This window comes from Aquarana catesbeiana, linkage group LG01 (genome assembly GCF_042186555.1).
Source record: "Aquarana catesbeiana isolate 2022-GZ linkage group LG01, ASM4218655v1, whole genome shotgun sequence".
Lineage (NCBI taxonomy): Eukaryota > Metazoa > Chordata > Amphibia > Anura > Ranidae > Aquarana > Aquarana catesbeiana.
The window spans coordinates 2739511-2765386 of record NC_133324.1 but is presented as its reverse complement, the minus strand read 5'-3'; the positions used below and the strand labels follow the sequence as shown (position 1 = coordinate 2765386).

The window sequence follows — 25876 nt, the reverse complement described above, 5'->3', positions numbered from 1 at the left end:
AGGGGTTAGGAGGATATGTGTTGGGGGGGAGGGGGTTAGGAGGATATGTGTTGGGGGAGGGGTTAGGAGGATATGTGTTGGGGGAGGGGTTAGGAGGATATGTGTTGGGGGAGGGGTTAGGAGGATATGTGTTGGGGGAGGGGTTAGGAGGATATGTGTTGGGGGAGGGGTTAGGAGGATATGTGTTGGGGAGGGGTTAGGAGGATATGTGTTGGGGAGGGGGTTAGGAGGATATGTGTTGGGGGAGGGGTTAGGAGGATATGTGTTGGGGAGGGGTTAGGAGGATATGTGTTGGGGGGAGGGGTTAGGAGGATATGTGTTGGGGGAGGGGTTAGGAGGATATGTGTTGGGGGAGGGGTTAGGAGGATATGTGTTGGGGGAGGGGTTAGGAGGATATGTGTTGGGGGAGGGGTTAGGAGGATATGTGTTGGGGAGGGGTTAGGAGGATATGTGTTGGGGGAGGGGTTAGGAGGATATGTGTTGGGGGAGGGGTTAGGAGGATATGTGTTGGGGGGAGGGGTTAGGAGGATATGTGTTGGGGGGAGGGGTTAGGAGGATATGTGTTGGGGGGAGGGGTTAGGAGGATATGTGTTGGGGGAGGGGTTAGGAGGATATGTGTTGGGGGGAGGGGTTAGGAGGATATGTGTTGGGAGGAGGATATGTGTTGGAGGGGAGGGGGTTAGGAGGATATGTGATTGGGTGGGAGAGGGTTAGGAGGATATGTGTTGGGGGGAGGGGTTAGGAGGATATGTGTTGGGGGGGGAAGGGGATTAGGAGAGATATGTGTTGGGGGGGAGGGGTTAGGAGGATATGTGTTGGGGGGAGGGGTTAGGAGGATATGTGTTGGGGGGAGGGGTTAGGAGGATATGTGTTGGGGGGAGGGGTTAGGAGGATATGTGTTGGGGGGAGGGGTTAGGAGGATATGTGTTGGGGGGAGGGGTTAGGAGGATATGTGTTGGGGGGAGGGGTTAGGAGGATATGTGTTGGGGGGAGGGGTTAGGAGGATATGTGTTGGGGGAGGGGTTAGGAGGATATGTGTTGGGGGAGGGTTAGGAGGATATGTGTTGGGGGGAGGGGTTAGGAGGATATGTGTTGGGGGAGGGGTTAGGAGGATATGTGTTGGGGGAGGGGTTAGGAGGATATGTGTTGGGGGAGGGGTTAGGAGGATATGTGTTGGGGGAGGGTTAGGAGGATATGTGTTGGGGGAGGGGTTAGGAGGATATGTGTTGGGGGGAGGGGTTAGGAGGATATGTGTTGGGGGGAGGGGTTAGGAGGATATGTGTTGGGGAGACTTTGGCAGGGGGAGGAGATGCTAGAAGAAGTGGGTTGGATTTGAAATCTCCCTTCCCTCCCCCAGCATATATCCAACCCCCCTTGCTAGTTCTAGGCCTCTCCACCTCCCAAAGCTCCCCCCTGTAAGCACTCGCCCTCTCCCCCTCAGCATATATCTAACTCCCCCCCCCCCCCCGCTAGCACTCGCCCTCCCCCCAGGACATATCTGACCCCGACATTCCAGCACTCAGAATTCAGCCACTCGCTCTGTTTTCCGCGGCTCGCTATACGTCACATTCCTTGGCTTGAAGAGAAGGTGGTAACCCTACGGTACTACCCCCGCTGCACTATTGTATTCTGACAATGGGGGGCGCTCCTCCGCTCTCAGAATACACAGATCAGTGATGAAGCTATTGGCTGCAGCCGCTGATGGAGTGACTTTTATCCGGCAGTGACCACACATGGATGGAAATGTGACCGATCCCTGCTGAACCAGCTGAATTTCCATGTCTCTATGGTCATCATAAGTGACTTCCTCCCCTCCCCCTCATCTCCTTCATTATGTAAGTCATGCTGAGATAATCTCCCATTGGCTGAGCAATATTCTCATTTGTCTCTGAGCTCCTTCTTGCTATTCCTCGTCCTGCCTGTTGTTTCCTTGGATTGATTTTCTGTGTAGTGACCCCGGCTTCATCTCTTGGATGCCTCGTCTGTTGCTTGTCCTGACCTTTATCCTGATTCCTGGATCTCCTCCTCATCTCTCCTCCGTATCCTCTTACTCAGCTTTTCTCCACACCTGCAGTGATCCTGGGGGGTGGAAACTTGGCACCAGCACTCAGCGAAATCCATCCCCACCATTAGGGGCTCTGGAGAAAATTGTCTGCTATTTACACTCCGTTCCTCCGCACGTCACCTGATCACATGAGAGCTTACTTTCACAGATTCCTGACAGATTTCTGTATGGTAAAGGTCAAAGTTCACTCTTCAGTTTAGGAGAGCCTCATATAGAGGACCCCTCAAATCTCCTCCTCCCAATGTCCATCCATCCCGAGTCTATATGTCCTATGACATCACACTGACCTCACAGCTCCTCCTCCCAATGTCCCTCCATCCAGAGTCTATATGTCCTATGACATCACACTGACCTCACAGCTCCTCCTCCCAATGTCTCTCCATCCAGAGTCTATATGTCCTATGACATCACACTGACCTCACAGCTCCTCCTCCCAATGTCCCTCCATCCAGAGTCTATATGTCCTATGACATCACACTGACCTCACAGCTCCTCCTCCCAATGTCCCTCCATCCAGAGTCTATATGTCCTATGACATCACACTGACCTCACAGCTCCTCCTCCCAATGTCCCTCCATCCAGAGTCTATATGTCCTATGACATCACACTGACCTCACAGCTCCTCCTCCCAATGTCCATCCATCCAGAGTCTATATGTCCTATGACATCACACTGACCTCACAGCTCCTCCTCCCAATGTCCTTCCATCCAGAGTCTATATGTCCTATGACATCACACTGACCTCACAGCTCCTCCTCCCAATGTCCCTCCATCCAGAGTCTATATGTCCTATGACATCACACTGACCTCTCAGCTCCTCCCATTGTCCCTCCATCCATAGTCTATATGTCCTATGACATCACACTGACCTCACAGCTCCTCCTCCCAATGTCCCTCCATCCAGAGTCTATATGTCCTATGACATCACACTGACCTCTCAGCTCCTCCCAATGTCCCTCCATCCAGAGTCTATATGTCCTATGACATCACACTGACCTCACAGCTCCTCCTCCCAATGTCCATCCATCCAGAGTCTATATGTCCTATGACATCACACTGACCTCACAGCTCCTCCTCCCAGTGTTCCTCCATCCAGAGTCTATACGTCCTATGACATCACACTGACCTCACAGCTCCTCCTCCCAATGTCCCTCCATCCAGAGTCTATATGTCCTATGACATCACACTGACCTCACAGCTCCTCCTCCCAATGTCCCTCCATCCAGAGTCTATATGTCCTATGACATCACACTGACCTCACAGCTCCTCCTCCCAATGTCCCTCCATAGAGAGTCTATATGTCCTATGACATCACACTGACCTCACAGCTCCTCCTCCCAATGTCCCTCCATCCAGAGTCTATATGTCCTATGACATCACACTGACCTCACAGCTCCTCCTCCCAGTGTTCCTCCATCAAGAGTCAGAAGATCCTATGATTCTCCATCTGTTTTTCTTTTTGATGATGATGATCTTAGGATGTAGGTGGACCCTTGGCCTCCTCAATGATGTCAGAATGTCTGCTACAAGCTTTTACCTTGCGTAGTGTGGGGGTCCTGTGTGGGTAAATTATACCTCAGCCTGAGGTGGGGCTTTAGTAAAATGGATGCCCGAATGATGAGGTGAGGAGGATTCTGGGAATATCATTTGATTTTACTATTTGTTCAGATTTAGAGTTTTCCTCCTGTGAAGTTTGGAGATCATATGACATCACATTGCCTCCACCTCCATCCTTGATAGAATAGAGAAATACAAAGAAGATTGTAGAAGTCACCAGAGAGATCATGGAGGAGAGGTGAGCGGTGCTGGGAATTCTGGGACATTATCCAGTAACAGACAAGGGATGTGTCTGGATGGTGACTGTATCATTGTGTGTGTCAGGTTCCTATAAGGTGTCAGGATGTCACTGTCTATTTCTCCATGGAGGAGTGGGAGTATTTAGAAGGACACAAGGATCTCTACAAGGACGTCATGATGGACAATCAGCCGCCCCTCACATCACCGGGTAAGAGGAGACTTTATTGTAAAGGAGAGAGCAGTACGGAGGGTCCACCTAGATCCCCCATCATCTGATAAACACATAGAAACAATGTATTCAGTCAGTGTGTGTGTTTCCTACAGATGGATCCAGTAATGGGAACCCACCAGAGAGATGTCCCCGTCCTCTGTATTCCCGAGATTCCACACAGGAAGATCACACCATCCCCCACCATCATCAGGTAGATGAGGAACAATCACTGATAGTATCATTAGGATCTGTACATTATCTGCATTGTTACCATTGATGTCATTTTTATTATATATTCAGAGTGGAAACCTGAGAGATCCTAAAGTTGACGTTAAAGAAGTGATAAAAGAGGAGGATGATGAGGATGGGGTGATGGAGGAGTTTCTAAAAGAACACAAAGATCTGTACCAGGACACCATGGTGGAGACATCCGGCTACAGGAACCCACCAGAGAGATATCCCCGTCCTCTGTATTCCCGGGATTCCACACAGGAAGATCACACCATCCCTCACCATCATCAGGTAGATGATTGACAATGATTGGTAGTTCTGATTTATACACAGCATGATTGTTACAATGAATGTTTTATTATATATTCAGAGTGGAAACCTCGGGGATGATAATATTGATGTTAAAGAAGAGTATAAAGAGGAGGATGAGGAGTATGGAGTGATGGAGGAGTTTTCAGAAGGACACAAGGATATGATGGAACCACCAAATACCAGGAACCCACCAGAGAGATGTCTCCGTCCTCTGTATTCTGGTGATGATAATATTGATAGTAAAAAAGAGTATAAAGATGAGGATGAGGAGTATGGAGTGATGGAGGAGTTATCAGAAGGACACAAGGATATGATGGAGCCACCAAATACCAGGAACCCACCAGAGAGATGTCCCCGTCCTCTGTATTCCCGAGATTCCACACAGGAAGATCACACCATCCCTCACTGTTACAAGGTTGGTGGGACGGAGGATATAAAACACACTTATAGAGACAATGTGTGGATTTTATGATGTGATGTCACAATAATAAATCTTATATCTTACAGATGATATTCTCTCTCATTTTCTTGGTTTAGAGTGGAGATCCAATCGATATAGAATTTGAGGTTAAATCAGAAGAAGAAGAGAGGTATGTGAGGGATGATCAGCAGTCTATGGAGGAGGATGGAATAACGGGGACATTTATAGAGGAGGACACTCCTACAGAGATCAGCACAGGTGGGTCATTAACACTAAATACATTCCTCCACCCATACTGCTCACTGATTGGTCCAGAGTAGGGCGGGGACTGGGTGATATCAGCCTGTAATCCCCTGGTCACTTTCCTGAGCTGTGTTCCCCGTCCTGTATTCCTGGATTTCTCTCGGATAATCTTCCTTCTCTGTGCTGCAGACACAATTTATGTATCTAGACTGGATTTATGGAGATTCTGGGGTTCAGATGGAAGCAAAATGTTCATTTCTTTATCTTACATCATGGGACACAGAGCACCATAATAATGACTATGTGGGTTATACGCTTACCTTTAGGTGATTGGACACTGGCAACCAATAGTAAGACGGTTCCTCCCATGTAACCCCTCCCATACAGGGAGTGCCTCAGTTGTTTCGCCAGTGTCTTGAAGGTGATGGTCATGGCTGTTGAAGCTCTTCAGTTTCTTCAAAGAAATGTCCCACTGAGGACGTTATAATCGGATCTATTCGGATGGCTTGCTAAGCTAAAGTGGATGGTACCCGAACCTCGGTTCAAGAACGAGGTGTTGCTTGTAATGCGTCCTTTATAGGCGCTGGACCCTTGTTAAAATTTGGTATTCCTGGTCAATCCTGCCCAAGGAAACCATAAAGGGTGCTTTACAGGTCCAGGGGTGTGGACTCCAATATGGGGGAGCCGGTCCCTGAAGGTCCTTAAAGGCGCTACCCACCATGATGGGGGAAGATTGGGCCTGGCAAGACAGGCCCTGCTGCTTGGGATGGTGAGTACTCCCTTTGGGGCCATATATATATATATATATATATATATATATATATATATATATATATATATATATATATATATATGTGTGTGTATTTCCCCTTGTAAAACTGCTAATGTAAGCCTTGAGCCTGTGCCAGGATTACAGAGGCCGGTTTGGCGCGCATTTTTTAAATTTATGCGTGCGAGTGCGCATGCGAGCCACGTGCACGTCACCGGTATGCGAGTGCCCCGCCGCTATCCACGTCACAGGTGCGCCACGGGCGTCAGGCCAGCGCATGCGCCACGTGGTAGGCAGGTCGCTGATCGCTGATGCGCGCGCTCGCTCTCATGCTAGTGTTTATAAGTATGGAGCTCCTGGCGTGCGCATGGAGGAAGCGGAGCAAATGGTGGGCACGTGAGCCTGGTGGTCTTGGACACAGCGGTGACAGGTCTAAAGCTAGTTGTAGTTTGTGGGGAGTACTCCTTTTTAGTTTCCTCGTGTGTAAGCAATGTCTTCCAAAAAACGAGGAACAGGGAACAAGGCAAGCACAGGGGTAAGAGTCCCTCCACAAAAGACAGGAGACCTACCCCATGCTGATGCAACCTCAGTTTCTCCTGAAGGACCTGCGGCTTCTGACCTGGCTGAGCCATTGCACTTGCCAGGCATAGTGGCCACTACCAATGTACCGGCCTCGGCTTATGTTACAAAGGATGATTTGGCATCTGCCTTAGCGGGTCTTGAAGGCAAAATAGCTGGCACGATTGCCTCTGTAACACAGGGGGGAAGGAAGCGTAATAGATCTCCCTCGCCCGGGCCAAGTGGTGAGTCACTAGAGCCCCAGGACTCTTATAGCCAGATGGGTCCAGGTAACCTGGAACCAGAATGGGCAGAGGATCCAGAGGAGGTGGTCATGAAGGACCAGGAGGTAGGAGAGGCTGAAGATTCCTCGGCGGAGGATTCTGACTCTGAAGAGCCAATTTCAGCCTCCCATTCCCAGAAATTGTTTATCCAATCTCTAATGAAGATGGTACCAATTGGGTTTAAGTTACCCCCGGTTTAGGAGTCTGCACTCTCTTGTTCCACTCTGGGATCTTTGCGACATAAACAAATTTCCCAAGCCTTTCCCTTTGCATCTGTTACTGGAGCAGGTGATTTATGTGGACTGGGAGCATCCTGACAGGATATACTTACCTCCCAAAAGGTTTTCTGTTTTATACCCTATGGAGGAAAAGTTCAGGAAGAAATGGAGCACACCTTTAGTAGACGCTGCCATATGTTTTGTGGATAAAAACCTAACCTGTCCAGTGGATAATGCCCAGGTTTTAAGGATCCGGCTGATAAAAAGCTAGAGTCCTTATTGAAGGCCTCCTTCTCGGTAGCCAGTGCAGCAGTTCAGCCTGCTATTGCAGCCATTGGGATTTGTCAATCCCTAAAGGATCGCTTTAAGAGGATAGTAAAGAACATACCTGGCCTGGAGGAATCTGCTGAGGAACTATCAGAGATCCCTCATGCCTTGTGTTTTGTGGTAGATGCTTTAAAAGACTCAATCCAACAGATGTCTCATTTTGCGTTACTATCAGTTCATATGCTCCGAGTATTGTGGCTAAAGAACTGGTCTGCTGAGACGCCATGTAAAGGGCTACTTGCTGCTTTTCCATTTCATGGAGAGCGCCTGTTTGGTGAAGATCTGGATAAATATATCCAAAAGATCTCTGGTGGTAAGAGCGCTCTGCTTCCTATTAAAAAGAAGGGGAAACAGCCCTCTTGTATAATTCCTAATCCCCCAGGGCCTGCTGCCTCTTCCCCTAAGCGGTATCGACGGCCTCAACCGTCTGGGTTTAAAAGACCACAGGGTCAGAAAAAACCCTGGACCCAAAAGCCACCCAAACCCAACTCTAAGTCTACCTTGTGAAGGGGCGCCCCCGCTCTCACGGGTGGGGGCAGGCTTCGGCTGTTTGGGGAGGCCTGGGAAGAACTGGTTCAAGACAGATGGGTCATTTCCACTGTAAAATACGGTTCCAGAATAGAGTTCCGGGAGGTTCCCCCGAACCGGTTTCTGTACTCAAGGGTCCCAGGGGATCCAGAGAAGAGAAGATGCCTCTTTCTAGCTTTACACCATCTGCTGTAGCAGGGAGTAATTGTAAAGGTCCTGCACGAGGAAAGATTCAAGGGGTTTTACTCAAACCTATTCACCGTGCCGAAACCAAATGGGGAAGTAAGGCCCATTCTGGACCTCAAGGCTCTCAACTTCTTTGTAGACGTCCGATCTTTCTGCATGGAGTCGGTTCATTCAGTAATAAGGTCCCTGAGAAAGGGAGACTATTTAGCATCCATAGATATCAAGGATGCGTACCTTCATGTGCCGATCTTCGGTCCACACCAAAGATTCTTTGCCGCGTACACACGAGCGGACGGGATTTCGTCGGACAATTCGATCGTGTGTGGGCTCCAGCGGACTTTGTTTGCTCAAAAGTTGGACGGACTTGAATTTGAAACATGTTTTAAATCTATCCGTCGAACTCAAGTCCGGTCAAAAAGTCCGCTCGTCTGTATGCTAGTTCGACAGACAAAAAGCCATGCTAGGGCAGCTATTGGCTACTGGCTATGAACTTCGTTGTTTTAGTCCGGTCGTACGTCATCGCGTACAAATTCGACGGACTTTGGTGGATTGTGTGTAGGCAAGTTCGTTCATTCGGAAAGTCCGTCATAAAGTCCACCGAGCAAAGTCTGCCGTAAAGTCCACTCGTGTGTACGCGGCATTACGCTTCACTGTAGAGGGCAGTCATTTCCAGTTTGTGGCACTGCCTTTCAGTCTAGCCACGGCCCCCAGGGTCTTCACAAAGGTTCTGGCCCCAGTATTGGCTTCCCTAAGATCTCAAGGAGTCTCCATAATAGGATACCTGGACGATCTACTTCTAAGGGAATGCTCTCGCCCTACACTAGTTCTAAACGTATCAAGTACAGTGCGGGTCTTACAACGCCTAGGTTGGGTACTAAATTTGGACAAGTCAGCTCTTTGTCCGACCCAAACCTTGGTGTATCTGGATCTGGTCTTGGACACCGCCCAAGAAAAAGTGTTTCTTCCGCCTTTAAAGGTCGCCTCCATAGTGGAACTTGTGCAGAAGGTGAAAAAAGAACCAACACCTTCGGTTCAGTTGTGCATGAGGTTATTGGGCAAGATGGTGTCATCTTTCAGCGCAGTGCCATATGCACAGTTCCACTCAAGAGTGTTCCAGAACAGTATCCTGAAAGCCTGGGACAAGTCTGCTCGAACCTTGGATCAACCAATGGTTCTATCTCCGCAGGTTCTATGGAACCTCTCTTGGTGGTTAAGAACCAGCAACTTAACAAGAGGGAAGTCTTTCCCACCAGTAGCCTGAAGAGTGGTGACCACCGACGCCAGTCTTCTCGGCTGGGGAGCAGTCCTAGAGGAAGCATCTGTCCAGGGAGTATGGTCCCAGACAGAGAAGACTCTGCGCATCAATCTACTGGAGATTCGGGCAGCCCGTCTGGCCCTGCGATTCTGGACGTCCAGATTGCAGGGTTTTCCGGTCAGAGTCCAGTCCGACAACTCCACAGTAGTGGCGTATATCAACCACGAGGGAGGCACCAGGAGTCGGGCAGCCCAAAGAGAAGTAAATCATATACTAAGCTGGGCAGAAAAACATGTGCCGTTTCTGTCGGCAGTATTTATCCCGGGGGTGGACAATTGGCAGGCAGATTTCCTGAGTCGCCAGAAATTGTTACCAGGGGAATAGTCCCTGCATCCCGAGGTTTTTCTACAGATCTGCCAATACTGGGGGACCTCAGATGTGGATCTGCTGGCATCCAGATTCAATGCCAAACTGGACAGATTTGTGTCCAGGACCAAGGATCCGCTTACTGTCGGGATAGACGCATTAGTAGTTCCTTGGGATCAGTATTCTCTGATATATGCCTTCCCTCCGATCCAAATTCTGCCGCACTTACTATGCAGAATATGGGAGGAACGGAAGCCGGTGATCTTAGTGGCCCCAGCGTGGCCCAGGAGATCATGGTACTCGGAGATTGTGAAGTTGGCAGTAGGGGACCCATTGGTCCTTCCATGTTGCCCAGACCTGTTGTCTCAAGGGCCCATATTCCATCCTTCTTTACGGTTGCTGAATTTGATGGCCTGGCTATTGAGACCAGACTATTGAAAGACTGTGTTATTATGGGTTCAGTCTTGTCCACTTTGATAAACACTAGAAAGTCAGTTTCTAGAGCTATCTATTATAGAGTCTGGAAGTCATACATTTCTTGGTGTGAGAAAAGGAAATGGACCCCTCGTAGGTATACGATTGGAAGGGTGCTCGCCTTTCTCCAGACAGGAGTAGACTTGCAGCTGGCTTTAGGGACAATCAGGGGACAGATTTCGGCCTTATCGTTTTTTTTCCAGAGACCAGTTGCATCCCATTCTTTGGTGCGAACCTTTTTCAAGGGAGTAACACACCTGAGGCCACCGCTTAAACCACCTTTGTATCCCTGGGACCTAAATTTGGTACTGTCAGCCTTACAGAGTCAGCCCTTTGAACCTATTAGGCATATCCCTTTTGTCCTATTGACCAGGAAATTAGTTTTCCTAGTGGCTATAACATCGGCTAGAAGGGTGTCAGAATTGGCCGCCCTTTCTTGCAAGGAACCTTTTATGGTTCTTCATCAGGACAGAGTGGTCATGCGTCCTCGTCCGGATTTTCTAACGAAGGTGGTTTCCAGATTTCATTTGAATCAGGATATCTTTTCACCTTCCTTTTTTCCAAACCCTAAAACTAGAGAGGAAAGGTCGCTTCACTCACTGGATGTGGTAAGAGTGATAAAGGTTTACTTGGAAATGTTAGCTCCCTTTCAGAAAACTGACTGTCTTTTTGTCTTGCCCGAGGGTCCTAAAAGAGGACAGCCGGCAACAAGTTCATCTATATCCAGGTGGATTTGCCAGACTATTGTCCAGGCGTATGGATTAAAGCGCAGGGTTCCACCCCGCGATTTAAAAGCACACTCCACTAGAGGGGTTGGTGCATTATGGGCAGTACGCCAGCAGGTGTCTATGGCTCAGGTTTGCAAAGCAGCCGTTTGGTCTTTAGTTCATACGTTCACCAGGTTTTACCAGGTGGATGTGAGATCTCAAAATGAGACTGTTTTTGGCCACAGCGTGTTGCAGGCTGCTTTATAATCTCAGATCCATTGGGTCTAGGGATGATGTGTCCCCCCCCCCCCCCCCCTCAGTTGCATTGCTTTAGGACATCCCACATAGTCATTATTATGGTGCTCTGTGTCCCGTGATGTACCATAAAGAAAAATGGATTTTTAAAACAGCTTACCTGACACATAATCACACACATAGGTTGGACTTGATGGACTTGTGTCTTTTTTCAACCTCACCTACTATGTAACCTACTATGTAACTATGTAACCTGTAAAATCCTTTTCTTGGAGTACATCACGGGACACAGAGGTCCCTCCCCTCTTTTTCTGGGATCGTCATTGCTTGCTACAAAACTGAGGCACTTCCTGTGTAGGAGGGGTTATATGGGGTTATAACCCACATAGTCATTATTATGGCGCTCTGTGTTCCGTGATGTACTACAAGAAAAGGATTTTACAGGTAAGCTGTTTTTAAAAATCCATTTTTTCCCCATAGGTGTCACTACACCTAGGCACCTGGGGTATGTGTTTTGGGTCTTCTGCCCCATACCCGGGTATGGCAAGATGTCTGACAGAACAATTCTCCCAGGATTACTTGCTCTGTTGTCTGCTGGCTGTGCCGGGTGGAGGGATATGTCTGTATAGTCTCAGACCCAAGTCACTGAGTGCAGTCTCAGGAGATGGGAGGCAGCGGTGTGGGATCTCTGCAAATTGTATCATGTAAAAAATAATCTACCACTGATTACCGAATACCAATATTATGAGTAGCGATGAGCTTCGAGTTCGAGTCGAACATCGGCTGTTCGATCGTTCGACGAAGATCAAAAAATTATGGGGCGTTCGCGCCAAATTCGAGTGGAGCATCACACCCCATAATGCACTGCATCATCACAGTGCATTGCTGGCTGATGATTGGCCAAGCATGCACTATGAGCCGCATGCTTTGGCCAATCACAGCGCTGTAAGCAAAGTGAGCCATAATTGGCCAAAGGCAGGGTGCCTTTGGCCAATTATGGCTCAGGGGGTTAAGTCCACGCCCCACACTATATAAGGCCGCCTGCACGTCGGCCTTGTGTAGTGTGTTGCTGGCGGAGAGAGAGAGAGAGAGAGTGTGTCATTTAATTTACTTTGAGCAGGCAGTTTTTTCAGTTAGCTAGATCTCACTGCAAACCGTTCCTGCTGTACTCTGTTTCTAATCTACTTCAGGCAGGCAGTTGATTCAGTTAGCTGCAGTGTATTTTATATATATATATATATATATATATATATATATATACACTGTATCCTGTGTAGCTAGATCTCACCGTATTCAAATACACTTTCAGGCAGGCAGGCAGGTGATTCAGTGATCTGCAGTGCATAAAATATATATACTGTCTCCTACATATATATCCACTGCATTCTAGTCTAGCCAAGCCTATATTTGACTGCAGGCCATTTCTGGAGTACGTTTCCAAATACACTTTCAGGCAGGCAGGTGATTCAGTGATCTGCAGTGCATAAAATATATATACTGTCTCCTACATATATATCCACTGCATTCTAGTCTAGCCAAGCCTATATTTGACTGCAGGCCATTGCTGGTGTACGTTTTCAAATACACTTTCAGGCAGGGAAGTGATTCAGTGATCTGCAGTGCATAAAATATATATACTGTCTCCTACATATATATCCACTGCATTCTAGTCTAGACAAACCTATACCTGACTACAGGCCATTCCTGGTGTATGTTTTCTAATACACTTTCAGGCAGGCAGGTGATTCAGTGATCTGCAGTGCATAAAGATATATATATACAGACTCCTACATATATATCCACTGCATTCTAGTCTAGCCAAGCCTATATCTGACTGCAGGTAGTTCCTGGTGTACGTTTTCAAATACACTTTCAGGCAGGTGATTCAGTGCTCCGCATTCCATAAAATATATATAATGTCTCCTACATATATATCCACTGCATTCTACTCTAGCCAAGCCTATATCTGACTGCAGGCCATTGGTGGTGTACGTTTTGAAATACACTTTCAGGCAGGCAGGCAAGTGATTCAGTGATCTGCAGTGCATTAAATATATATACAGTCTCCAACATATATATATCCACTGCATTCTAGTCTAACCAAGCCTATATCTGACTGCAGGTAGTTCCTGGTGTACGTTTTCAAATACACTTTCAGGCAGGCAGGTGATTCAGTGATCCGCAGTGCATAAAATATATATACTGTCTCCTACATATATATCCACTGCATTCTAGTCTAGCCAAGCCTATACCTGACTACAGGCCATTCCTGGTGTATGTTTTGAAATACACTTTCAGGCAGGTGATTCAGTGATCTGCAGTGCATAAAATATATATACTGTCTCTTACATATATATCCACTACATTCTAGTCTAGCCAAGCCTATACCTGACTACCGGCCATTCCTGGTATACGTTTCCAAATACACTTGTAGGCAGGCAAGTGATTCAGTGATCTGCAGTGCATAAAATATATATACTGTCTCCTACATATATCCACTGCATTGCAGTCTAGCCAAGCCTATATCTGACTGCAAGCCATTGCTGGTGTACGTTTTCAAATACTCTTTCAGGCAGGCAGGTGATTCAGTGATCTGCAGTGCATTTAAATATATATACAGTCTCCAACATATATATATATATATATATCCACTTCAGTCTAGTCTAGCCAAGCCTATATCTGACTGCAGGTAGTTCCTGGTGTACGTTTTCAAATACACTTTCAGGCAGGCAGGTGATTCAGTGATCTGCAGTGCATTAAATATATATACAGTCTGCAATATATATATATCCACTGCATTCTAGTCTAGCCAAGCCTATACCTGACTACAGGCCATTCCTGGTGTACGTTTTCAATGACACTTTCAGACAGGCAGGGTATTCAGTGATCTGAAGTGCATAAAATATATATACAGTCTCCTACATATATATCCACTGCATTATAGTCCAGCCAAGCCTATATCTGACTGCAGGTAGTTCCTGGTGTACATTTCCAAATACACGTTCAGGCAGGTGAATTAGTGATCTGCAGTGCATAAAGATATATATACTGTCTCCTACATATATATCCACTGCATTCTAGTCTAGCCAAGCCTATACCTGACTGCAGGCCATTCCTGGGGTAATTTTTCTAGTAAACTTCAGGCGGTGTTTTGCTAATCCAATTTTACAGCATGTCTGGAAGGCCACCAAGGAAAGGCAGATGCTTACAGGACACTAAAAGAAGGCAAGCAGGCTCTGTGTCTACAGCCAACGTTGCTGGTCGTGGACACTGTGCATCCTCAGCACGTGGCCGTGGGGCACTCTTGTCCTTTTTTTTCGGCAGCTGGCCGTGTTGAGCCACAACATGCAGAAGAGTTGGTAGAGTGGATGACAAAGCCATCCTCATCCTCTGTCACCCAGGCTAAGAGAAGTTTTGCTGCCAATGCAGCTGCCAAAGCTGCCTATTCCATCGGCTTAATGGCATCAGTCACTCCTTCCCTAGCCCCACCATCATGCCCTGAGGAGTCCCCCAAACTGTTTGATCACAGTGTCGGGTACATGCTGCAGAAGGATGCGCAGCGTTTTGAAGGCTCCGATGATGGTGCCCAGGTTGAGGATGAAGGCAGTAACGTGAGCCCAGAGAGAGGGGGTGCCCAAGAAGGACAAGAAACTGGCAGTCATGTACCCCCAGCTGCAGCATACTGCCAGGTTTGCTCCAGTGGCGAGGAGGGAGGGGATGATGAGGTCACTGACTCTATGTGGGTGCCTGATGGAAGAGAGGAGGAGAAGGCACATCTCCAACGAGGCAGGATGCCCTCCAGGGGCCAGCTTAAGGACAGTCAACCGACTGCATCACACCGCAAAGCTCCGCATGTGCAGGGCACTGCTGACCCCGCGCGTTTTTTCAAAAGTTCTTTGGTGTGGGCCTTTTTTGAGACGTGTGCAGCAGATCGCACCGTTGCTGTTTGCAACATATGTCTGAAGCTTATCAAGTGTGGCCAAAACAGCAGCCGCTTGGGCACCACATGCTTGACCAGACATATGTCAAACTCCCGTGCAGTCCATTGGCAACAATACTTAAAATGGAGGTCCACCAGAAAAGAAAAAATTGCATCAAAAAATTCCTAAAAAATTTGAGGGAAAAAAAAATTTTTTTTTTAACTCACCTGAAATGGCTGTTGCTAGGCAGTCTTCCTAATCTGCCTCTTCCTACTCCGCGGTGATGTTCAGTCTTCTCCCCGCGTTGTCTTCTGGGGAATGGGGCGCGGTGTGTTATGGGAACTGTGTGTGTCCCACAACACATCGCGTCCTATTCACAAAGCGCTGTGCAACTCACGCATGCGCAGTAGGAAATGGGCAGTGAAGCCGCAAGGCTCCACTGCCTGTTTCCCTTAGTTAGGATGGCGGTGCCGAGAACCGAGGGACGGGTTGGCCTCGGGCAGCCGACATCGCGGGCACCCAGGACAGGTAAGTGTGCTTATAAAAAGTCAGCAGCTACAGTGTTTGTAGCTGCTGACTTTAAAAAAAAAATTTTCCCGGCCAGAACCCTCCTTTAAAAGACCCACACCAAAGAACAAGGCGGACATCTCCTTGCTCCTCATCAGCTGGGATCTCCAACCCCACTATACCTTTAGTCCTCTCAGAGACCTGCACTGAAAAGAATGAAGGTGTAGAATTAGGTGTCCCAAGCACTTGCGGGCAATCTGCTAGCGGTACACCTAAATCCGATTGTAGCAGGCAAATTTCCCTACCCCAGTTGCTAAACCGTCGAAAGAAATTTGGTCCAAGCCATCCACGTGCTCAGCGGCTGAATGCTAGTTTGGCTAAATTGCTAGCACTCCAACTGCTACCTTTTCAATTGGTAGACTCTGCCCCTTTCAAGAATTTGTGGAATGTGCGGTACCTCAGTGGCAGGTTCCCAAACACCATTTTTTTTCTCGGAAGGCCATTCCGGCTCTCTACCGGCATGTGGAAGGCAATGTCTTGGCCTCGTTGGACAGGGCGGTCAGTGGTAAGGTGCATATTACTGCTGACTCATGGTCCAGCAGGCATGGACAGGGATGTTACCTTTCTTTCCTGGCGCACTGGGTGACCCTGCTGGCAGCTGGGAAGGATGCAGGACAGGGTGCAGTAATGTTGGAGGTTGTTCCGCCACCACACCTCCAAAATGCTGGTAGTGGTGAGTCTGCCACACCTCTCTCCTCCACCCCCTCCTCTTCTTCTTCTTCTATGGCCTCTTCCTGTGCAGATTTGTCCTCGGAACCAGCGGTGCTCCGTAGGCGTTCTAGGGGCTACGCAAGCACTCAGGCAAAAAGATGCCATGCGGTGCTTGAGTTGGTCTGCTTAGGGGACAGGAGCCACACTGGGGCAGAGATTCTGGCAGCTCTGCAGGGGCAGGTTCAGAGGTGGTTGACGCCACACCAGCTTCAGGCAGGAATGGTGGTTTGTGACAATGGCACCAACCTCCTCTCTGCCCTCCGACAGGGACACTTGACCCATGTTCCCTGTTTGGCTCACCTCCTTAATTTGGTGGTGCAGCGGTTCTTGTGCAGGTACCCGGGCTTACAGGATCTCCTGAGGCAGGCCAGGAAAGTCTGGGCATTTCCGCCAGTCATATAATGCCAGTGCTCGGCTGGCTGACCTTCAAAAGGAATGCATCCTGCCCAAGAACCGCCTCATCTGTGACATGCCCACCAGGTGGAACCCAACGTTGGCAATGCTGCAGCGGCTGCACACTCAGCAGAGGGCCATCAATGAGTACCTGTGCGAGTATGGCACCAGGACAGGGTCAGGGAAGCTTGACTTTTTTTGCTACGCCAGTGGATAATGATCAAGGATGCATTCACTGTCCTGTCACCATTTGAGGAGGCCACGAGGATGGTGAGCAGTGACAGTGCATGCACCAGTGACATTGTCCCTCTTGTCTTCTGTTGGAGCACACGCTGCATGGAATAATGGACAGGGCACTTGAGGCAGAACAGAGGGAGGAAGAGGGGGATTTCCTTACCTCTCAAGGCCCCCTTTATCCAGACAGTATTCCTGCAGGCCCGCATATTACACAGGAAGAGGCCTGCGAAAGGACCATCAGATTTGTGGTATCAAGGAGAGGGATCAGTACTGGCTGGCAACCTTTCTTGATCCACGTTACAAGGGTAAGGTTGCAGAACATATCTTTCCAGAGCCTGGGAGGTTGCAATTTCCTGGTCCTCCTGGACAACGTGTTGCTGAGGCTTCGGTCAGTCACAGAAGGAGCGGTGGAGAAGGTGGTCGTCTGACTGATGTGTTCAGACAATTTTTTAGTCCTCAGCCACAAGGTCTGATTGGTTCCAGCAGCCATCGCCAGCGTCTGATTTACATGGTGCAGGTATAACTTGGGGCAAGATCAGACTTGGAGACCTTTCCAACCGAAAATCTACTGGGTCCTGAGCATGGATCACTGGCCAGAGCTTGCACAGTATGCAATTGAGCTACTGGCCTGTCCTGCATCCAGCATTCTATCTGAATGCACATTCAGTGCTGCTGAAGGCTTTGTAACCGATCACAAAGTGTGCCTGTCCACAGACTCGGTTGATCGGCTCACCTTCATAAAAATGAATCAGTCTTGGATCACCAGCTACCAAGCACCTGATGCTGATGTAACCAATTATTTTTTTTTATGAATGTGAGATCCCTTGAAGACTGCCTATGCTGATGCTGAGTGACTATCCTCTTCCTCCTCAATGTTCATGTTGATAGCTTGTAAGAACATTTTTGGTTCTGGGCATCACTACAAGTGCCTAAACCCCAATTTTTCTGCCCCTGTTTAACAGGGGCATGTAATTACAATTTTTGCTGTAATATTTTGCAGCAGGGCCTGTTCCTGCACTCAACAAGAGTATCTGTGAGGCTTTACAGTGTTGTGTCACCACCACCGCCGCCTAAGGCCCAATTTTTCTACCCCTGTTTAACAGGGGCGCGTAATTACAATTTTTGATCTAATATTTCACAGCAGGGCTCGTTGCTGCGCTCAACAACAGAATCTGTGAGGGGTTACAGTGTTGTGGCACCACCACCACTGCCTAAGACCCAATTTTTCTGCCCCTGTCTAACAGGGGCGCGTAATTACAATTTTTGATCTAATATTTCACAGCAGGGCTCGTTCCTGCGCTCAACAACAGAATCTGTGAGGGGTTACAGTGTTGTGGCACCACCACCACTGCCTAAGACCCAATTTTTCTGCCCCTGTTTAACAGAGGCATGTAATTACAATTTTTGATCTAATATTTCAAAGCAGGGCCCGTTCCTGCGCCCACCAAGAGTAACTGTGAGGGCTCACAGTGTTGTTGCACCACCCCCAAAGGCCCAATTTTTCTGCCCCTGTTCAACAGGGGCATGTATTTACAATTTTTGATTTAATATTTCACAGCAGGGCCCGTTCCTGCGCTCACCAAGAGTAACTATGAGGGCTTACAGTGTTCTGGTACCACCAACACCTAAGGCCCAAATTTCTGCTGAGTATATAGGGCAGGCCCCTACTTTCAAACATTCGACTTACAAACCACTTCTACTTACAAATGGAGGGAGACAACAGGAAGTGAGAGGAAATCTACCCCTAGGAAGGGAAATTCTCTCCTGTAAGAGGTAATATGGGAAATAGGTGTCTCCTCCACTGATGCTTTATCACCAATCCTTGTTTCCCTAAAAACCCCAAATTTTCAAAATCCAATTGTCATTGGGACAGAAAGTGAGGTGAAATCTTCTGAACAGGGCCACAGACAGCAAAACAAATGTCACAGGGGTGATAACCCTTCCCTATGTTATACAAAAAGCTTAAAAATTGATTTTTTTGGCTGGAGCTACACTTAAAAAATGTACCAAATTACAAACAGATTCAACTTAACAACAAACCTACAGTCCCTGTCTTGTTTGCACCGCCTGTATACTGCTGTTCAGAGTATATAGGGCCTGGGGGCCCCACACCTTTTCTTTTTTTAATTTGGGTGCGGGGTTCCCCTTAATATCCATACAAGACCCAAAGGGCGTGGTAATGGACTGGGGGGGGTACCTAAACACGGGAAACACGCGCTACTTTACAGGCATACTATAGACACCCCCCAGCTACGAAATTTAAAGGAATATTTCACTTTTATTTTTTCACTTAAAGCATTATTAAAATCACTGCTCCCGAAAAAAAACGTCCGTTTTTAAAACTTTTTTGCATTGATACATGTCCCCTGGGGCAGGACCCGGGTCCCCAAACACTTTTTAGGATAATAACTTGCATATTAGCCTTTAAAAATCGGACTTTTGATTTCTCACGTTCGTGTCCCATAGACTTTAACGGTGTTCGAATGTTCGCGCAAACTTTTGGTCCATCCACATGTTCTGGATGCGATCCGAACATCCCTAATTATGAGTTCTGATCCTTAAACTATATCATTTATATTGTACATTACATACTCCTGACCCCTGCACTATATACTCTATGTTGTACATTACATACTCCTGACCCCTGCACTATATATTCTATGTTGTACATTACATACTCCTGCACTATATACTCTATATTGTACATTACATACTCCTGACCCCTGCACTATATACTCTATGTTGTACATTACATACTCCTGACCCCTGCACTATATTCTCTATGTTGTACATTACATACTCCTGACCCCTGCACTATATATTCTATGTTGTACATTAAATACTCCTGACCCCTGCGCTATATACTCTATGTTGTACATTACATACTCCTGATCCCTGCACTATATACTCTATGTTGTACATTACATACTCCTGACCCCTGTATGTTGTTCAGTACATCATTTACTACATACTAAATACTTATAACATACTAAATCATATAACATTACTAAATACTACAAAATCCTAACTTGTGTATTCTATATAATAAGTTGTACATTACATAGTCCTGACTTCTTTTGCACCCATTTTCTACCAGCTGGAGGATCTGTGGCATCAAGATCAGAGGACCCATTTACTAGTTACCTTGAGGGGGGAATTGTAAGATCCTCAGAGACAAAGTTGCCTGATGTGGGCGGAGTCCTGGTTTAGGGGAACCAATCTGCTGATGTCTAGTAATAATCTTTGTATTTCTTTTCTTAGTAGATGGACGGGAGATGAGGAAAACCTCAGAGGATTGTCTCACTTTGTCTCCAGACTGTAAAGTAGAAGATGAGGACATCACACAGTATAGTCCAGGAGAAAACCCGACTACCTCAAATGTCCATCCGGCACCACACAGTGTAGATGGACCATCGTATTCCTCTTATCCTGAGGAACCTCAGACTGTGAGGGACAGTGCCGGACCATCGTATTCCTCTTATCCTGAGGAACCTCAGACTGTGAGGGACGGTGCCGGACCATCGTATTCCTCTTATCCTGAGGAACCTCAGACTGTGAGGGACGGTGCCGGACCATCGTATTCCTCTTATCCTGAGGAACCTCAGACTGTGAGGGACGGTGCCGGACCATCGTATTCCTCTTATCCTGAGGAACCTCAGACTGTGAGGGACGGTGCCGGACCATCGTATTCCTCTTATCCTGAGGAACCTCAGACTGTGAGGGACGGTGCCGGACCATCGTATTCCTCTTATCCTGAGGAACCTCAGACTGTGAGGGACGGTGCCGGACCATCGTATTCCTCTTATCCTGAGGAACCTCAGACTGTGAGGGACGGTGCCGGACCATCGTATTCCTCTTATCCTGAGGAACCACAGACTGTGAGGGACGGTGCCGGACCATCGTATTCCTCTTATCCTGAGGAACCTCAGACTGTGAGGGACGGTGCCGGACCATCGTATTCCTCTTATCCTGAGGAACCTCAGACTGTGAGGGACGGTGCCGGACCATCGTATTCCTCTTATCCTGAGGAACCTCAGACTGTGAGGGACGGTGCCGGACCATCGTATTCCTCTTATCCTGAGGAACCTCAGACTGTGAGGGACGGTGCCGGACCATCGTATTCCTCTTATCCTGAGGAACCTCAGACTGTGAGAGACAGTGCCGTCCTTCCAACAGATAAGAGCTTTTCCTGTTCTGAGTGCGGGAAATGTTTTTCAGACATTTCCAATTTTAACAGACATCAGAGATCTCACACAGGGGAGAAGCCGTATTGCTGTCCTGAGTGTGGGAAATGTTTTTCAGACAATTCCAATTTTAACAGACATCAGAGATCTCACACGGGGGAGAAGCCGTATTCCTGTCCTGAGTGTGGGAAATGTTTTCCACGGAATTCTCATCTTTCCAAACATCAGAGATGTCACACAGGGGAGAAGCCGTATTCCTGTCCTGAGTGCGGGAAATGTTTTTCAGACAAGTCCCATCTTTTTGTACATCAGAGATCTCACACAGGGGAGAAGCCATATTCCTGTACTGAGTGCGGGAAATGCTTTTCAGACAAGTCCAGTCTTTCCAAACATCAGAGATCTCACACAGGGGAGAAGCCTTATTCCTGTCCTGAGTGCGGGAAATGTTTTTCAGACAATTCCAGTTTTAACAGACATCACAGATTTCACACAGGGGAGAAGCCGTATTCCTGTCTTGAGTGTGGGAAATGTTTTCCACGGAAGTCCTATCTTTACACGCATCAGAGATCTCACACAGGAGAGAAGCCTTATTCCTGTTTTGAGTGCGGGAAATTTTTTTCAGACAAGACAAATCTTTTCACACATCAAAGATCTCACACAGGGGAGAAGCCGTATTCCTGTTTTGAGTGCGGGAAATGTTTTTCAGACAAGTCAAGACTTTTCACACATCAGAGATCTCACACAGGGGAGAAGCTGCATTCCTGTCCTGAGTGCGGGAAATGTTTTCCACGGAAGTCCTATCTTTTGACACATCAAAGATCTCACACAGGGGAGAAGCCGTATTCCTGTCCTGAGTGCGGGAAATGTTTTTCAGTGAAGTCCAATCTTTCCAAACATCAGAGATCTCACACAGGGGAGAAGCCTTATTCCTGTTCTGAGTGTGGGAAATGTTTTTCAGACAGTTCCACTTTTAACAGACATCAGAAATCTCACACAGGGGAGAAGCCGTATTCCTGTTCTGAGTGCGGGAAATGTTTTTTAGTGAAGTCCAGTCTTTACAAACATCAGAGATCTCACACGAGGGAGAAGCCGTATTCCTGTCCTGAGTGCGGGAAATGTTTTTCAGTGAAGTCCAGTCTTTACAAACATCGGAAATCTCACACGGCGGAGAAGCTGTATTCCTGTCCTGAGTGAGGCAAATGTACCTCACTGAAGTCCTGTCTTCCTGTACATCTGGGATCCCACACAACCCTCGAGGTGTATTAGTGCCTTGAGTGCGGGAAATGTCTTCTATATGAATGTTGCTGGACATCACAGCTCTCATGTGGGGAAGAAGCACACCCTGATATACACCTCAGATATACTCCATGGCTGATCTTCATCATGTAAGAAACACTTCCAGGGGTGTGGACATATTTACAAAAAAAGACTTTTCCAAGTGACTAAATCGGGGTCCCGATCTTCTTGTCCCTTATGATGATCTCCTCATCCCTTATGACGATCTCCTCGTCCCTTATGACGATCTCCTCGTCCTTTATGACGGTCTCCTTGTCCCGTATGACGGTCCTTGTCCCTTATGAAGATCACCTGGCCCCTTTGAGAACCCCCTCATCCCTTATGAAGATCTCCTTGTCCCTTATGACGATCTCCTCGTCCCTTATGACGGTCTCCTTGTCCCGTATGACGGTCCTTGTCCCTTATGAAGATCACCTGGCCCCTTTGAGAACCCCCTCATCCCTTCTGAAGATCTCCTTGTCCCTTATGACGATCTCCTCGTCCCTTATGACGATCTCCTCGTCCCTTATGAAGATCTCCTTGTCCCTTATGACGATCACCTGGCCCCTTTGAGAACCCCCTCATCCCTTATGAAGATCTCCTTGTCCCTTATGACGATCTCCTCGTCCCTTATGGCGATCTCCTTGTCCCTTATGACGATCTCCTTGTCCCGTATGAAGATCTCCTTGTCCCTTATGACGATCACCTGGCCCCTTTGAGAACCCCCTCATCCCTTATGAAGATCTCCTTGTCCCTTATGACGATCTCCTCGTCCCTTATGACGATCTCCTTGTTCCTTATGAAGATCTCCTCGTCCCTTATGACGATCTCCTCGTCCCTTATGACGATCTCCTCGTCCCTTATGACGATCACCTGGCCCCTTTGAGAACCCCCTCATCCCTTATGAAGATCTCCTTGTCCCTTATGACGATCTCCTTGTCCCTTATGACGATCTCCTTGTTCCTTATGAAGATCTCCTTGTCCTTTATGAAGATCTCCTTGTCCCTTATGAAGATCTCCTTGTCCCTTATGAAGATCTCCTTGTCCCTTATGAAGATCTCCTCGTCCCTTATGAAGATCTCCTCGTCCCTTATGACGATCTCCTCGTCCCTTATGATGATCTCCTTGTCCCTTATGAAGATCTCCTTGTCCCTTATGACGATCTCCTTGTCCTTTATGACGATTTCCTTGTCCCTCATCTACCAGAGACCTCAGCAGCAGTGTGGGAGTTCATTGAAAACTACAAGCCGACATCGGCAAAGGACAGAACTCTGTGAATGAATGGCACGGCCGCGCTCTTTTCATAAAGTGACAGCTGGTACGGGAAGCTTCTCCCCTCACTGCTGTCACACAGAGGGATCGGATCGCTGAGCCACTGCAGGAACAGGAACATGTAACATCTTCCCGAAGGTGAACGATTCCTTTAACCCTTCCACTGCCAGAGACATTTTTGTGGGGTTTTTTTTGCCCACATGTTTAACCCCTTCAATATTGGACACTCCCCCCCTTCCTGCCCAGGCCAATTTCCAGCACTCTCACACTTTGAATGACAATTACGCGGTCATGTGGCACAGTCCTCAGGAAGGATGTACTGGAAATGGAGCGAGTACAAAGAAGGACAACAAAGCTAATAAAGGGTCTGGAGGATCTTAGTTATGAGGAAAGGTTGTGAGCTCTGAACTTATTCTCTCTGGAGAAGAGACGCTTGAGAGGGGATATGATTTCATTATATAAATACCGGACTGGTGACCCCACAATATACAAATACCGGACTGGTGACCCCACAATATATAAATACAGGACTGGTGACCCCACAATATACAAATACTGGACTGTTGACCCCACATTAGGGAGAAAACTTTTTCGCGGAAGGGAGTTTAACAAGACTCGTGGCCACTCATTAAAATTAGAAGAAAAGAGGTTTAACCTTAAACTACGTAGAGGGTTCTTTACTGTAAGAGTGGCAAGGATGTGGAAAACTGGCTACAAGGGCGTGTTCAGAGGGTGGTGATAAATGGGGGGTACTCAGAATGGTCAGGGGTGGGTAGTGGGGTTCCCCAGGGTTCTGTCCTGGAACCAATCCTATTTAATTTGTTCATAAACGATCTGGAGGATGGGATAAACAGTTCAATCTCTGTATTTGCAGACGATACTAAGCTAAGCAGGGCAATAACTTCTCCGCAGGATGTGGAAATCTTGCAAAAAGACCTGAACAAATTAATGGGGGAGGGGCGACTACATGGCAAATGAGGTTCAATGTAGAAAAATGTAAAATAATGCATTTGGGTGGCAAAAATATGAATGCAATCTATAGACTGGGGGGAGAACCTCTGGGGGGATCTAGGATGGAAAAGGACCTGGGGGTCCTAGTGGATGATAGGCTCAGCAATGACATGCAATGCCAAGCTGCTGCTAACAAAGCAAACAGAATATTGGCATGTATTAAAAGGGGGATCAACTGCAGAGATAAGACGATAATTCTCCCGCTCTACAAGACTCTGGTCCGGCCGCACCTGGAGTATGCTGTCCAGTTCTGGGCACCAGTCCTCAGGAAGGATGTACTGGAAATGGAGCGAGTACAAAGAAGGGCAACAAAGCTAATAAAGGGTCTGGAGGATCTTAGTTATGAGGAAAGGTTGTGAGCTCTGAACTTATTCTCTCTGGAGAAGAGACGCTTGAGAGGGGATATGATTTCAATTTACAAATACCGGACTGGTGACCCCACAATAGGGATAAAACTTTTTCGCAGAAGAGAGTTTAATAAGACTCGTGGCCACTCATTACAATTAGAAGAAAAGAGGTTTAACCTTAAACTACGTAGAGGGTTCTTTACTGTAAGAGCGGCAAGGATGTGGAATTCCCTTCCACAGGCGGTGGTCTCAGCGGGGAGCATTGATAGCTTCAAGAAACTATTAGATAATCACCTGAATGACCGCAACATACAGGGATATACAATGTAATACTGACACATAATCACACACATAGGTTGGACTTGATGGACTTGTGTCTTTTTTCAACCTCACCTACTATGTAACTATGTCAATATATAACTATGTACCCGTATGACATTTTTATATTTTGTTCCCACAAATAGAGCTTTCTTTTAGTGGTATTTGATCACCTCTGGGGAGGTTTATTTTTTGTGCTACAAATAAAAAAAGACTGAAAATCATGAAATAATAACGTTTTTCTTTTGTTTCTGTTATAAAATGTAAATAAGTAAGTTTTCTCCTTCATTGATGGGCACTGATGAGGAGGCACTAATATGGAGCACTGATGGGTGGCACTGATGAGGCGGTACTGACAAGCATCCCTGATGAACACTCATTGGCATATGTGATGGGAACTGATTGGCATCCCTGATGGGCACGGATTGGCATAT

At 47.4% G+C, this 25876-nt stretch overlaps 1 protein-coding gene across 3 annotated transcripts; it reads left to right on the top strand.

Annotated features, from left to right (window-relative positions):
- Positions 1 to 2162: 2162 nt before the first annotated feature.
- Positions 2163 to 25663, top strand: LOC141129373 (uncharacterized). Of its 3 annotated transcripts, XR_012241816.1 has the most exons (8): positions 2164 to 3860; positions 3947 to 4070; positions 4187 to 4284; positions 4374 to 4595; positions 4675 to 5031; positions 5154 to 5295; positions 20297 to 22884; positions 22966 to 25663. XR_012241816.1 is itself a non-coding variant. In XM_073617384.1 (7 exons), the coding sequence occupies exons 2-7, from the start codon at positions 3986 to 3988 to the stop codon at positions 22411 to 22413; spliced, it is 3021 nt and encodes a 1006-aa protein (XP_073473485.1). In that variant the 5' UTR covers positions 2164 to 3860; positions 3947 to 3985; the 3' UTR covers positions 22414 to 25663. The 3 variants fall into 3 exon arrangements, 2 of the variants coding, with proteins under 2 accessions (XP_073473497.1, XP_073473485.1); XM_073617384.1 differs by having other exon boundaries at positions 20297 to 25663; XM_073617396.1 differs by lacking the exon at positions 4374 to 4595 and having other exon boundaries at positions 2163 to 3860; positions 20297 to 25663.
- Positions 25664 to 25876: the final 213 nt, after the last annotated feature.